This window comes from Echinops telfairi, unplaced genomic scaffold (genome assembly GCF_000313985.2).
Source record: "Echinops telfairi isolate 266 unplaced genomic scaffold, ASM31398v2 ScPeMD7_70;HRSCAF=299, whole genome shotgun sequence".
NCBI classification, from domain to species: Eukaryota; Metazoa; Chordata; class Mammalia; order Afrosoricida; family Tenrecidae; genus Echinops; species Echinops telfairi.
The window spans coordinates 34,575,365-34,588,632 of NW_022103968.1; the positions used below are offsets into that span (position 1 = coordinate 34,575,365).

At 46.8% G+C, this 13,268-nt stretch overlaps 1 protein-coding gene across 2 annotated transcripts in view; it reads right to left on the minus strand.

The window, feature by feature from the left end:
- Window positions 1-13,268, minus strand: part of PDE6C (phosphodiesterase 6C) — a 52,383-nt gene that overhangs the window by 21,041 nt on the left and 18,074 nt on the right. For both annotated transcript variants that reach the window (XM_004701064.1, XM_013004256.1), the window contains exons 9-11: window positions 6,277-6,426; window positions 4,609-4,752; window positions 1,453-1,521 (exon numbers count right to left, since the gene is read on the minus strand). In XM_004701064.1, the coding sequence (XP_004701121.1) occupies window positions 1,453-1,521; window positions 4,609-4,752; window positions 6,277-6,426 (363 nt within the window). The remainder of the gene's footprint in view (window positions 1-1,452; window positions 1,522-4,608; window positions 4,753-6,276; window positions 6,427-13,268) is intronic.

Genomic DNA, 13,268 nt, shown 5'->3' on the forward strand with positions numbered 1-13,268 from the left:
GAAGAGGATCGGAAATAGGGGAAGAGAGGTCACTTCCTTGACTAACTATTATGGCACCCACCATGCGTCCTAGAGAGTCAATGAAAAACAAGGCCCTCAACGAGACGAACTGACACAGTGGAACAACAATGGGCTCGCACGTAACACCAATTCTGAGGATGGCTCGGGACCAAGCAGTGTTTCGTTCTACTGTGCACAGGGTCGCTATGAGTCGGAGCCAACTGGACGGCCCCTAACAACAACCACCTGGTTTCTAGACATTGTGGATAAAGCAGTGGATGAAACAGACGAGTCACTGCCCCTGGAAACGTACATCCTCATGGGGAGAGACAGACTATACCAACATTTCTTTAAAACCGGCCACCTGCAGCTGTGGAGTCAGTTCCGACCACAAGTCACCGTGTAGGATAAGGGTTGTTCCTGCCCTGCAGTTCCCAGAGTGTTCTGGAAAGGTAAAACACGGGGACGCTTGCAACCCTCCCAGAGCCGCAGCATCAGTCACGCCGAAGTGCACATAAATAACAAACAAAGATGTTCCGAGCTGTGATTCCTGGATCACACTTGCAGTCGACAGTGAGCCAATAAAATAATACTCTCAGCCAGAGTTAAGGAGCCTTGGCGGCTCAGTGGTTAAGCACAGGGCTGCTAATTGGAAGACTGGCGGTTCATACCCACCCAGGGGCTCTAGGGGATAAAGATCTGCCAATCTGCTTCTGTCTCAATACCAGCCAAGGAAACCCTATGGACCAGCTCTACGGGATCACACGGGGTTGCTGTGAGTAGGAACCAACTTGCTGGCACAAACAACAGTCACAACAACAAAACAGACTTAAAGGCAGTGGTTTGTTAGCCTGTGGGGCGCAGGTCGCTATGAATGAAGGCTGTTCATTGTCTGAGTAAGGCAGATCCTCTTGGTGCTTCGGGAGCTACACGGTGGCATAACGGAGCGGGAGAGGAGGAAATCCTCTGCTTCCATCTCTCAGAACAATCAACCGACAGCAAACCCATGGCCCTTGAGTGTACTCTGACTCATATCGACTCTACAGGGTGTCGTGAATGGCCCCCTGCAGCTTTCCCAGGTGGCAAATCTTCACAGGAGCAGAAGGCCTCGTCTTTCTCCCTCAGACCGACTAGTGGGTTCAAACCTCTGACCTTACGGTTAGCAGCCAAGTGCAGAATCCACTACGCCACCAGAGCTCCCTGCTGCTCACCCCCCCCCACCCCCGACCCCTCTTGGCTTTATAAAATGGCCCCACTGTGCCAGGCCTCCTACTTGCGGCTGATTTCCAGAGGAAGAGAAGCAGGCCCCTCTTGGGGGGACATTTTCTCTCTTTTTTAATTAACACTAAAGATCTCAGGAAAGAGGCCGCCCAACATTTATTTAAAATCAGAGCCAGCGTGTGCTACTACATTTTGTTTTCAGAAAGCAGTAAGGAGATGGGAAATACTTACTAAGGTTGTGATGAGTTGTTTTTCTTCACAGTCTTCAATTACATCTATATTTAGCTTCTCTTTAAATTTCTGAAACGTGAAAGCAATGAAGGTATGAAATTCCTATGAAGTCAGAAGAGTTTTAAAATTTGATTCCTCTACAATTAAAAGAAATTAAAATATACCTAAAATAGACTGTAATGGGTCCTGTAACAAAGATGTATTCTAGCTACAAAGAAGGCCTACCGCACTTGGTTATCAACAGTTTCATGCCCAAAATACGTTAATATAATTTATTTCTCCATCTCCCCCAAATATAACAGTAGCCATCTTTATAAGTAAGAAGAGGAGGAGAAAAGGAGGAAGGTGGAAGGAGGATGGAAAGAAGAGGAAAAGGGGGAGGAAAGAGAGGGGCGGGTTGTTTGTATATAGATTTGAGTTGTAAATATGGGTGAAATTGTGTCCCCCCAAAAGGTATGCTGAAGTCCTAAGTTTTGTACCCGTGAATGTGACCTTGGGAGTAAGTCTTTGACGATGATCTCAGTTAACCGAATTACCGTATGTGTGAATAGAGTGGGATTCTAATCCTTTCTGAGTGGCCTTTGATGAAGGGACAAGGGACAGGAAGAGATGCACACAAGGGAAAGACATGCTAAAAACAGCTGGGGCTCTCAGGGCTACAAGAAACTGGCAGAGACCAGAATGATTTTCCCACAGAGCAGACCAGGAGCATGGCCCAGCGGATAGCCTGCCTTGGGACTCCTAGACTCCAGAACTCTGATGCATTTCTTTTCTTTAAAGTAGTTCACGGCATGGTTTTGCGACAGCAGCCTTGAGAACTTTACGAAGGAAGGAGGGAAAGGAGGGAGGGAGGAGAAGGAGAAGGAAAGAGAGAAATGAACAACTTGTATTTGTTTTCGATTGTTGTTGTCAGGCACCGTCGAGTCCATTTGGACTCAGCAAACCTGTGTACCACAGCACAACACGCTGCCCGGTCCTGCACCATCCTCACAATGGGCCTTATGTTTGAGCCCCTGGTTGCAGCCACTGTGTCGATCCATCTTGCTGAGGGCCTTCCTCCATTTTGCTGCCCCTCCACTTTACCAAGCATGATGACCAGGGACTGGTCTCTCCTGGTAACATGTCCAAAGAATGTCAGACGAAGTCTTGTCATCCTTGCTTCTAAGGAGCATTTTAATTGGACTTCTTCCCAAGATAGATCAGTTTGTCCTGTTGGCAGACCATGGTACTTTTAATATTCTTCACCAACACCATAGATCAAATGCATTGGCTTTTCTTTGGTCATCCTTATTTGATGTCCAACTTTCACATGCATATGAGGCCACGGAAAACCCCATGGCTTAGATCAGGCTCACCTTAGTCCTCTGTGGTAGTCACCTAATCTGGTGTCAATTTAAGGATGAAGAGTGTAGGGGTGGAGTCTAGGCTGTCAATCTGGAGATAGCCAATGAGACTTCTTTGGGCATGACTTTCCCCTGAGAATTCTGGGAAATTTGGTACCTCCTTTGTGGAGGCAGAAGACACCTCTCTCTTTCTGCCACTTCCTGGGAGACAGTGCAGAGGACAAACCACATGGACGCAACCAGACCACGGAAGTTGGAGAAGCCACGGGGAGACCCCTGCCAGCACTGAGATGCTTATAATGCCGCTGGCCCCAAAGACTTTCTACCCACTAGCTTGTGATCGTCCTGCATTTGGCCTCATTGTATGTGTTTCGTGAGTCTGAGGAGGATTTTATAGATTTATAGTGGACTTATGGGCTAATATCGGGCTTATGGACCTGATCTGGACTGAGCTGGGATGTTTTCTCCATGTTCAATTGCTCTTGTATATAAATCTCTTTCTTGTACACATGTGTGTGTCCACAGATTTGTTTCTCTAGTCTACCCAGACTCACACAGTCCTCAAAGTAACACCCTTGTTTTTCCACTTTAAAGAGGTCTTGTGCGGCAGATTCACCCAAATGCAATGCTTTGTTTGATCTCTTGACTGCTGCTTCCATGAGCATTGATTGTGGATCCAAGCAAGATGAAATCCTGGACAACTTTAATCTCTTTTCCATTTGTCAGGATGTTACCTATTGGCCCACTTGTGAGGATCTTGGTCTTCCTTACATTGCGTTGCAGTGCATACCGAAGGCCAACAATCCTTCATCTTCATCAGAAACCGCTTCAAGTCTTCCTCACTTTCAGCATGCAAGGTTGTGCCATCAGCATACCTCAGGTTGTTAATAGGCCTTCCTCCAATCCTGATACTTTATTCTTCTCCATAGAGGCCAGCTTTTCTATTAGTTTATAGAAATTCCCCTCCACCACCCAAGCCTTTCTTCTCATCAACATCTGAAACTCAAATCAATCCTAAGTCTTAAACCACCCAGCAAAACCGACTGAAAACAAAGCAAACAACAAAAGCACACTTACACACACATTCTATAAGCTGGCAAAATGAAAAGAATGGAGATTGTATGACATTTCCCCTTCATTTATGGTGACTGAAGTCCTGTTATCAAATAGCCACTTACTCTCTCATCAACCATGACGCTGATCTTGGACAAGTGGCTTGCTTTGACCAATGAAAATGCTTTTTTAAATGTGCTGGGAGCAAAGACTTGAATGTGCTGACACAGTTGGGTTTACTCTGTGGCTTGATTCCATTACCATGAGTAGAATGTCAGCCATGGAACAGGTGGTCCAAGAAGGATGAGAACATGTAGAGGAAATCTAGGTCACACTCATGACTTATAGCCAAGCCTAGCCAAGACTGAGCAAAGCCTGGTCAACCCAGAAATGAACCAGTGAGGAACGGGTGCCTATTGCTGAGCGCTAGTGAAATGCGATGGTTCTTATGCAGCATTATGACGGCAACAGCTTACCGATGCACTTCCTTTCCTTGGATTTTTTTTAATCCTTGATAATATCTCAAATCTAGATGTGACTTCTTTAGTTTCTACAGATTCAGGTGCCATTCCAACAGAGCAGTAAGCATGCTAGGCCACCCAGGTCCTCTCTTAAATCCACTTTCTCTGTGGAGAGGAGCCATAGCCCAGGACTAAGCCTATTGCTGCTCACTGATCAGACCCCTGGTAAGTAGGTAAATTCCAGAACCGCTGGTTAGATTCCACCACCTAATGACTACAGAACTGAATTTCCCACTTACCAATATAGACTCAATTTCTTCAGGAGTAGCTTTGGTGTGGTTCATGAGCATTTCCTGAGCAATGTCTTTTCTGTTTTCTAGTTTATTCATTTTATCATAGGTGTCCGTATTTAAAAGAGACCATCCAAGAAATTGTGTGAGAGTCTGAAAAGAATACAAGGCGATTCAGATTCTTTAAAGTTAACTGAAGACTGACCAACAGCTACACGCATTCCTATCAATCAGTCTTCACACCACTACAATACAGTACTCCACTACGTACAAAACCGTAAATTCAAAACCACTTGCTGTCTGACTGACAGCGACCCTATAGGACTAGAGCTGCCCCGTAGGATTCCCAGGATTGTAAATCTTTATGGGAACAGACTGCTCTGTATTTCTCTTGTGAGCAACTGGTAGGTTCAAACCATCAACCTTTGGGTTAGAGGCCAAGCACTTAGCTACTGCACCACTAGGCTTCCTTTAACAACCCAGTACCATGATCTAATCTAAGAAAAAGTGTATTAATATTCAACACAGACAATTCGACTCACTAGGCCTTTGCTTTCCTGGGCGTAGTCTTCAGATTATGAGAACCTGCTTCCCCCAGGAGCTTGCTAAAAATTCAAATCCTCCCTCCCACTGGAGTTACAGGTCTAGTGAGTCAGAATCTGCAGTTTTAACAAGATCTCCCCACGATTCTGATGCACAAAATAACGCGAAAACCCCAGAACTAGACCCGGTTACAAGCACCTCCCCTGCCTGTTGCCTGTAACCTGAAACAGCCTTCGCTCTCAATGACTTTCATTCAAGAACCTCCTTTTCTTGGACATTATCTTCCGTGGATCATTTGTCATCAGCCATTTCCATAGAAACCAGAACAAGTTTAGGAAAGGAATGATCACAAGAGATTTGGGAAGTTGAAGCTACTAAAGCGGTAACATGGAGAAAGAGTGAAACAGGAAGAATGGAAAAACCACCTCCAGAAGGAATAGTTTTGCCTATCCATATACAGTGAGTTACAGAATTATGGCTTCTGAAAACCAGACGGCAGTTGTCAGTCCCAGTAACGCTGGCTCATGGCAACCCCACGTGTCAGAGTAGAACTGGGACCTGTTGGGTTTCGATGGCTCATTTTTTGGCAGTAGGTAGCCCGGCCTTTTTCCTAAGCTGCCTCTGGGTAGACTTGAAACTCCAGACATGGTAACGGATTGTGCCCCTCTGAAGAAGGTCAATGGGACTTTAGCTTGAGTTTGGTTCCCTTTCCTAGCTGGTCACAATAATTTGGGATGTAGTATTTGGGTCAGCATTTATCACACATCCACCCCAGATACGTTACTAGGGGAAGGGAATGGCCAATGTCTGGATCAATAACGCGGGGTCTGAAAATCAGACAGAGAAGGAGCCAGAGCAAAAGGAGAGGGGCTAGAAAGGGCAAGGTGCAGAGAACAGTTCAAAGGAGCGGCACATCCTTCCCAGTTTTCCTAGTATGGTGGGGAAGTCCAAATTGCCCACTTTGGTGGAGGATTTCACACTTCCTGGAAGTCAGAACAGAAATGACACGATGTTGATTGCAACCGTGTGTGACTCATCTCTTAATTGCCCTTCAAAGCAATCGTTCCAGCATAACAGCATGACTATGCATCCTCTGTTGCCACTTACCGGCCATTGTTTTATTGTCGCGCTTACCTCAGTGATGTGCTCATCATATTCATCAAACGGTTTTCCATCCTTCCTGTTGTAAAACGTGGCTACTCCCACAATGTCTTCTTTCTTGTTGACAATGGGCAGGGACAGGACGTTTTGAATGGCCCAGCCAGTTTCATCCACGGGCCCTTTCTACAAATTATAATGTCACTTAGGTTATGTTTTTAAACTTAGGTTTTGAACTAATTATGGATTCTCAAGATGTTGAAGGAGAAAATGATGGGGAGAGCTCCTGGGTAGCCTTTACCCAATTTCCTCCTGCGGTAGCATTCTTGTGTAACAAGAGTACAGTATCACAAGCAGATTGTCTGGCTAAGATTTCTGTAAGAGGCACAGAGTAGTAAATGGTGGTAAGGATCAGGGGAAATTGGAACCCCCTCCACGCTGGTGGGAATGCAATATAATATCGTCCAGCTGCTGTGGAAAACAGTGTGGCAGTTTCTCAAAAAGCTGAAAATCAAAAAACCATTTGACCCAGCACTCCAAGGTATGTGGCCCCCAAACCTTGAAAGCAGAGACTCAAACAGAAACTTGTCCATCGATGTCCATGGCAGCACAATAGCCAAAAGGTGGAAACAACCAAAATGCCAATTATTAGATGAATAGGGAGACACAATTGGGCACATACATACAATGGAAGAAGGCGAAATGACGTCTGAATATGTGCTAGTGAATAGATGGAGCTCAAAGGCATCATGCTGAATGAACTATGCCAGCCACAAGGCAAATATTGAATGACTTTACTTCTATAGGAAGACAAGCAAAGGCAAATGTGAGCCAAGTTTATGAATGCTTACCAGGGTGGGAGGGAGCCGAGGGAAGGTGTGCTAATGATAATGGAAAAATCACAAAGCTGATGGTTGTCATTTCTGTCAATAAGTAGTACACCTGTCAAAAGGTGTTTTAGAAGAATTTCAATCTAAAGGGTTGAAATGCAGAACAGAATTTCACATTTTTATGGACTCCGGATTTCCTGGAGGGAAGGGCTGGATAACAACTGAAATTGTTGCCCTGAAATAACCTGTACTGCCTAAAACTAAAAATATCCCTTGAGGTCTTCTTAAAAGCAAATAAGAGTTGAACTTAACTAGAAAAAAAATGTCTGCCTTGAGCATTAGGCTCTTTTAAGAACTATCTGTATGGGGATCACAGTGACAAGAGGAACTCACAAAAGCAAAGAGGAATCTTTGTGTGAACGGGGGAGGAGTAACTCAGAAAAGTGGGGTGAAAATGGGGGAACACTTCAAAGGATGCCATCGATGCTACTGAACTGTCCATGCAGAAAGAGGGATACTAGTATATGTCTGGCTGTGTAGTAACAACAACATGAAAGTGTTTTTTTAAAAAATATATATACCATATATAAAAAGTGCCACCAGGATATTGACCTTGGTACAATCCACTCAGCTTAGTCAGATTTCACCAGTTTTATATGTGCCGGGGCAGGAAGTCAAATGATAGATCGCATCAATGAAATCTGCTGCCAAAAACCGCGTTAACACTTGACAACCAAAGACGTCGCTTTCATGACTAAGGTGTGCCTCACCCAAGCCACGGTCTTTTCAGGGGTCGTGCACCGTGGAGACGCTGGATGACGTGGAAGGAAGATAGAAGAATTGATGCATTCAACTTGTGGCCAAGAATATGGAATGGATTTTAGACCCCCAGAAGAATGAACAAATCTCTCTTAGAAGAGATACAACCAGGATTCTCCTTGGACGTGAGGACGGTGAGACCCCGCTGGCTTGGAACACACCGTATATACTCGTGCATAAGCTGAGTTTTTTCAACACATTTTTAATGCAGCTTTTGTGGTAACATTAAGTGCCTTGGCTGATACTCAGGTTGGCTTATACTTGAAAATATATGGTATCCTCAGGAAGGACCAGTTGGTGGCTAAAGAAAGACATCACCTTTGGTAAAGCAGAGGGTCAGGAGCAAAAGCGTTCATGAGACCGAGTGGCACACTGGGGTAAAGCGTGCCAATGGTCATGCGATGGAGGTCCTGGCTGTGTTTCATTGATGAATACGTAAGACTGCATGCACTGGGGCCGACTTATACAGAACTATTCTACTTTATCACCCAACACTCTTTTGTGCTACCACGTATAACCATCCCCACCCCCAGCCCCCTCATTTTTAATTTAGAGAAAAGATCATCTTTGCTTGTAATCAAGATGTACAAGGTGGTTTACACGTCTGGCAGTTATGAACCCATCAGCCACCCTCAGGGAGAAAGACGAAGCTGTCAGCGCTCATCAAGATTGACAGCATCGGAAACCCACAGGGGCAGTTCTACTCCGTAGGGCTGCGTGAGTCAAAATTGACTACGTGGCAGTGAATTTGCTTTTGTGAGTTGGTTCACCCACTGCCATACCAGGAATTAGTCACCACTCTCTCCTCTCGACTCCCTCCGCTGCCAGTCAGGGTGGTGATGGAAAAGAGGGTCTTCATAAAGGTCCCTGGAGAGAAGAGAGGAGCTTTGGGCAGTCAGTGGGAGGATGGGGTCGTGCTTGTGCTAAAGCTCTGTGCAGAGGGGGCAACGGGCCCCCTGTAATTAGGGTTGGGTGCTTCACCCATAGGGGGAGAAGTTGTCACCTAGCTCTGCCGCCGAGGTTGGGGGTGCAGGTGCCCGGAATGACCGCGGGAGGTGATTCCCATCTTAATGACACCACTTCGACTAACTGCTTCATTATTTTCTGATCCAGTATTCTCTTTGGAGATATCTAGAGCGATTGCTGTTTTGCTGATCCATCCACCAAGACAGCCAGTGTGCTATGGTGCATCAACTCAGCAAACGTAGGCCAAACCCCTGATGTCGCAGAGAGTAAGCTAGTTGCTTGGCGGTATAAAGATGACTGAGCGGCAGGCCTGACCTCATGATGCTCACAGTCTACCGGGGAAGACCGACACACAGGTTTAGGGGGGTTCCTACAGGTGTGGCCCCAGGACCACCTGCAGTAGACCTTTTGTAAAGCTTGTTTGATAGTCTCTGGGCTCCCTCGAGAGTCAAATGGCCTCTGAAGTTTAAGAACTGTGGCATAGCTCTGCACAGCACGCAGCCAAGCCAGCAGGAGCCACGCACTCCGTGCACCGCAGCAGATGCCCCTCTGCCGCCCACAGAGAATGTAGGCATCCCGAGAGGCTCCGCTTGCTGCTCTCATGTCCTCCATGAAGCCCTCTCTAGCTTTTCCAGACCATATGCAATCCATGCTCCGAGCCCCAACAACTCTTAGAGCCCAGACCTCACAATTTAAAGTATTTCTAGATGTTTCCTAGTTGTTTATTTTGTCTCTGAGGGGATTTTTGAAGCTTTACCCAAAAGCAGAAACTGTTAAACTCCACATTATCTGCCAGGACCAGTGCGGGCATGTAACACCAACCCACTGCTGTGGCGTCGAATCGCGTTCATTGTGAACATATAGGACATATAGAACATATAGGGCAGTGTCAAACAGCCCAAAGGGTGTCCTGTGTACATCTCTCAGAAAGCAGATAGCCCCATCTTTGTCCCACAGGACAACTGCTGGATTCAAAGAGCTGACCAGTCGGTTAGCCACTGGTCACTTAACCTTTGCACCACCAGGGCTCCTTGGGCAAATAATAGGTCCTCAATAAACAGTTGTTTATTCACTGAAGATCTAGGCGTTCTGCTCGGAATGAAAAGCATAAAAACTAAACCCTGGTATTTGTGTTCTAATGGTGAAAGGACAGCCTTAGACGCCAGACTTTCGTTTCCTGAGCTTTGGGCATATTATCAGGAGGGACCTGCCCCTGGAGAAAAACGCCATGCTTGGTCAAGAGGAAGACCCTCAATGGGATGGATTGACACCTGCCACAATGGGCTCCCGCCTAGCAACAATCGTGGGGATGGTACAGGGTGGGGAAATTTCATTCAGGTGCACACAGGGCTGCTGGGAATCGGAACCAACTCAATGGTGTCTAACAACCATGGTTAGAGAGAAGCGTTGTGATGGTGCAGTGGTTAAACTCTCAACTGCTCACCTAAAGGTCCTTGGTTTGAACTCACCAGCCACTGCATAGGAAATATGTGGCAGTCTGCTCCTATAATGAGTACAACTTTGGAAACCCGCTGGGGGCAGGTCTACACTGTCCTACAGGGCTACTATGAGTGGGAATCAGCTCAATGGCAATGGGTTTGGTTTGCACTTAAAGGCTAAGGCAGAGCCTCTGGGTGGTTCTAACCGTTAACACACACACTCCCCTACGAACCCAATGGTTCAACGTTGAGTCCATACGGAGGCACTTGGAAGAAAGACCTGGTTGTCTACTCCTGAAAATCGACCAATAAAAATCTATGAGTCACAGTTCCCCTCTGACACACACGATGGAAACATCCTTGGAAATTGGTTTTGGTTAGTGGTCAAAGTGTAGGAAAAGATGCAGCCTACAGGGGTTCTCAAAGGCATTCGGAGGTCTTGGTCATCCTTAGAAATACTGAGATACATTTACATACTTAAGACCATCCTATGGACTAGGGATAGACGCAATAGAAGAAACTAGGTTATGGTGCAATTGTGTAAATAACTTTACAACCACAAGCGGCCACATATTGTTCAACAGGCTTCAAAACTAAGCTTTCCTAAACTACCTCTCAGTCTTCAATAGTTAATATGCTACCTGTTCATGTGTTTTGCCACTAGCTAAGAGCTTGTTGACAGATAAGTGATAGAGGGACCTAAGAGTTAAAAATTAATAGAAGAGAAACTTAAAACTGAGAAAACTCCATATACAAAGGGACTTTTCAGAGTTTGTGGGGAAATTCCCTTATCTTCCAACTCCATTTTTCTACAAACTTTTGGAAGTCCCCTCATATTTTTCCCCCTTTGGGACTGGGCTCACCTTAATTGTTGTAAAAGGAAGACCGTAGCCCCTTAGTTCACTTTAAGGGGTGCTGTGGTGGACAGAATAAGGCCCGCGAGAATGTTCTCACGCGATTCTCTGGGATCTGTGACTATGTTACTTATGGAAAAGGGGAATTAAAGTAGCAGATGGAATTAAGCTTGCTAATTAGTTGAGATCATTCAGAGAGAGGGAGAAAATGGCCTCGATTTTCCAGGTGAGTCCAGTGTCATTACAAGGGTCCTTAGAAGTGGAAAAGAGTGGAGTCAGGCTCCAAGGAGGCGATCGTGGTGACAGACAGCTGTGACTGTTGACTTTGAAGAGAGAAGAAGTCATGAGCCGAGGCTTCCAGAAGTTGGAAAAGGCAAGGAAACGGATTTTGCCCTAGAGCCTCCAGAAAGGAACATGGCTCTCCGAAAACCTGGATTTTACCTCAGAGGCCAACTTGTCCATCCAAGACAAATTGTCTGACTTGCAGAACTATCAGTCGTCTGCACATTTCTGTTGCAGGAAGCCACTCAGTGTGTATCCTTTGTGACCGCAGCGATAGAAAACCAGCATACACTGTGGCCCCAGCACCACTTCATTGGCAGATGAGCTCATTTTGACAGGCGCTCACGTGGCTTGTTGGTTTTCCACTAGGTACACAAGGGACTAGGGAGACTAAGGGGGAACCTGAGCAGATACAGACAAGAAAGGCAGAGCACAGAAGGAGAGTGATGGGTCTGGGAGGTGGAATGACCCAAGTCTGCTTGGTGGAATGACCGACAGGGCACTGCTTGGAAGGGCTACAGGAAGGCAGCAGACCACAGCGCAAGCTGAGATGGAAAAAAATTTAAAAGGCTAGACGGCTGGGTGAAAGCATCTTGGCCTGTGTATTTTGGAAAGAGTTTGAAGGTCTGCTTGGTATTTCTTGGGCCAACATTGCCCATCAGTGGAGCCCAGGAGTCTCCCGGGAATGGGCCTGCCTTGGTGTCCTTGGGTCATAGGGCATGAGAACTTCCCATGAACTGAAGGGTTTCCCAAATGCGGACTCCCTGAGGCCCCCCAGCTTCCTCTCTTCCAGGGTGATCAGAACACTAAGGGAGCCCCAGTGTGACCCCAGAGAAAGCAGGGCCCTTCAACTCTCAAAGAGCATGCCTGGGTCTTCCTGGACTAGCGTCACTCCAAGTTCAGACAAGACCTGTGTCAGGTCCACCCCTTTCAAAAGTCAGTGTCCCCCCTTCCTGCCTCTGCATCCTTCCCTGGCTCCGAACTGCCATGCCCTAGTGGTCAGGGTTGGCTTCACTTGTGGTCACTGGTGGGCTTTGGCCGCAAGAGGAAGCAACAGGAGCACATGTAACCAGATGGTGTTTGCGTGTTTGCCATGAGCGTGAGCACAGGGATGAGCAGGTGGAGCCGAGAAACGCGTCCCAAGTAACTAAGCAAGCACGCACAGGTTTCCTCTCCTGCCAAGGATACACCCCTCGCACCCCGAGGTTACTGGCTTTTCCTACCAGACATAGATGTGTGTCTCTGTGAGACAGAAAGACAGGCATGATCAGTCCTGCCTGGGGAGGGCAGCCTCCGATCTGACTGTCAGCAGCATGGCCCTTGGCAGTGATGAGAGATTCCACTGGAAACTTGCTAAACACAGGACACAGAGCAAGTAGAAGGCAGAAAAGAAGAGGCTTTGGAACTGTAAGACCAGTTTTCCTTTTCGACCGTCTGGTGGGGGAGAAGGTGTGAGAGGACGGGCTCGCCCTTGAGTGGACTGGCTGATCTTGGAAAGGGGAGGTCTGAGTTCCAGGTCCTGTCGTGAAGTGCAAGGTGAAAGTGGTGGAGGTGACCACAAGTGGGCCAGTTATTGCCAGGGAATCCAGGGGTGTTGGTTCTGGGGCTCACTTGATCGTGAGCAGGTGGGGATTCTCCAGGAAGACTAGAAGCAAGAGCCTGGAAGCACAGGAGAGGTTCCCAGAGGCTCAGCAAGAACGATTTTCTTTCCTGAGAACAGTCACAGTAAGCTGTGGGACCGGCTGCTGAGGAAACCGCCGGAGGGCTGATTTGAGGACCGGGAAAGTGTCCAGCTAGCCATTCATCCAAAGGACACTTGCTCTTTCTACCACGAAATG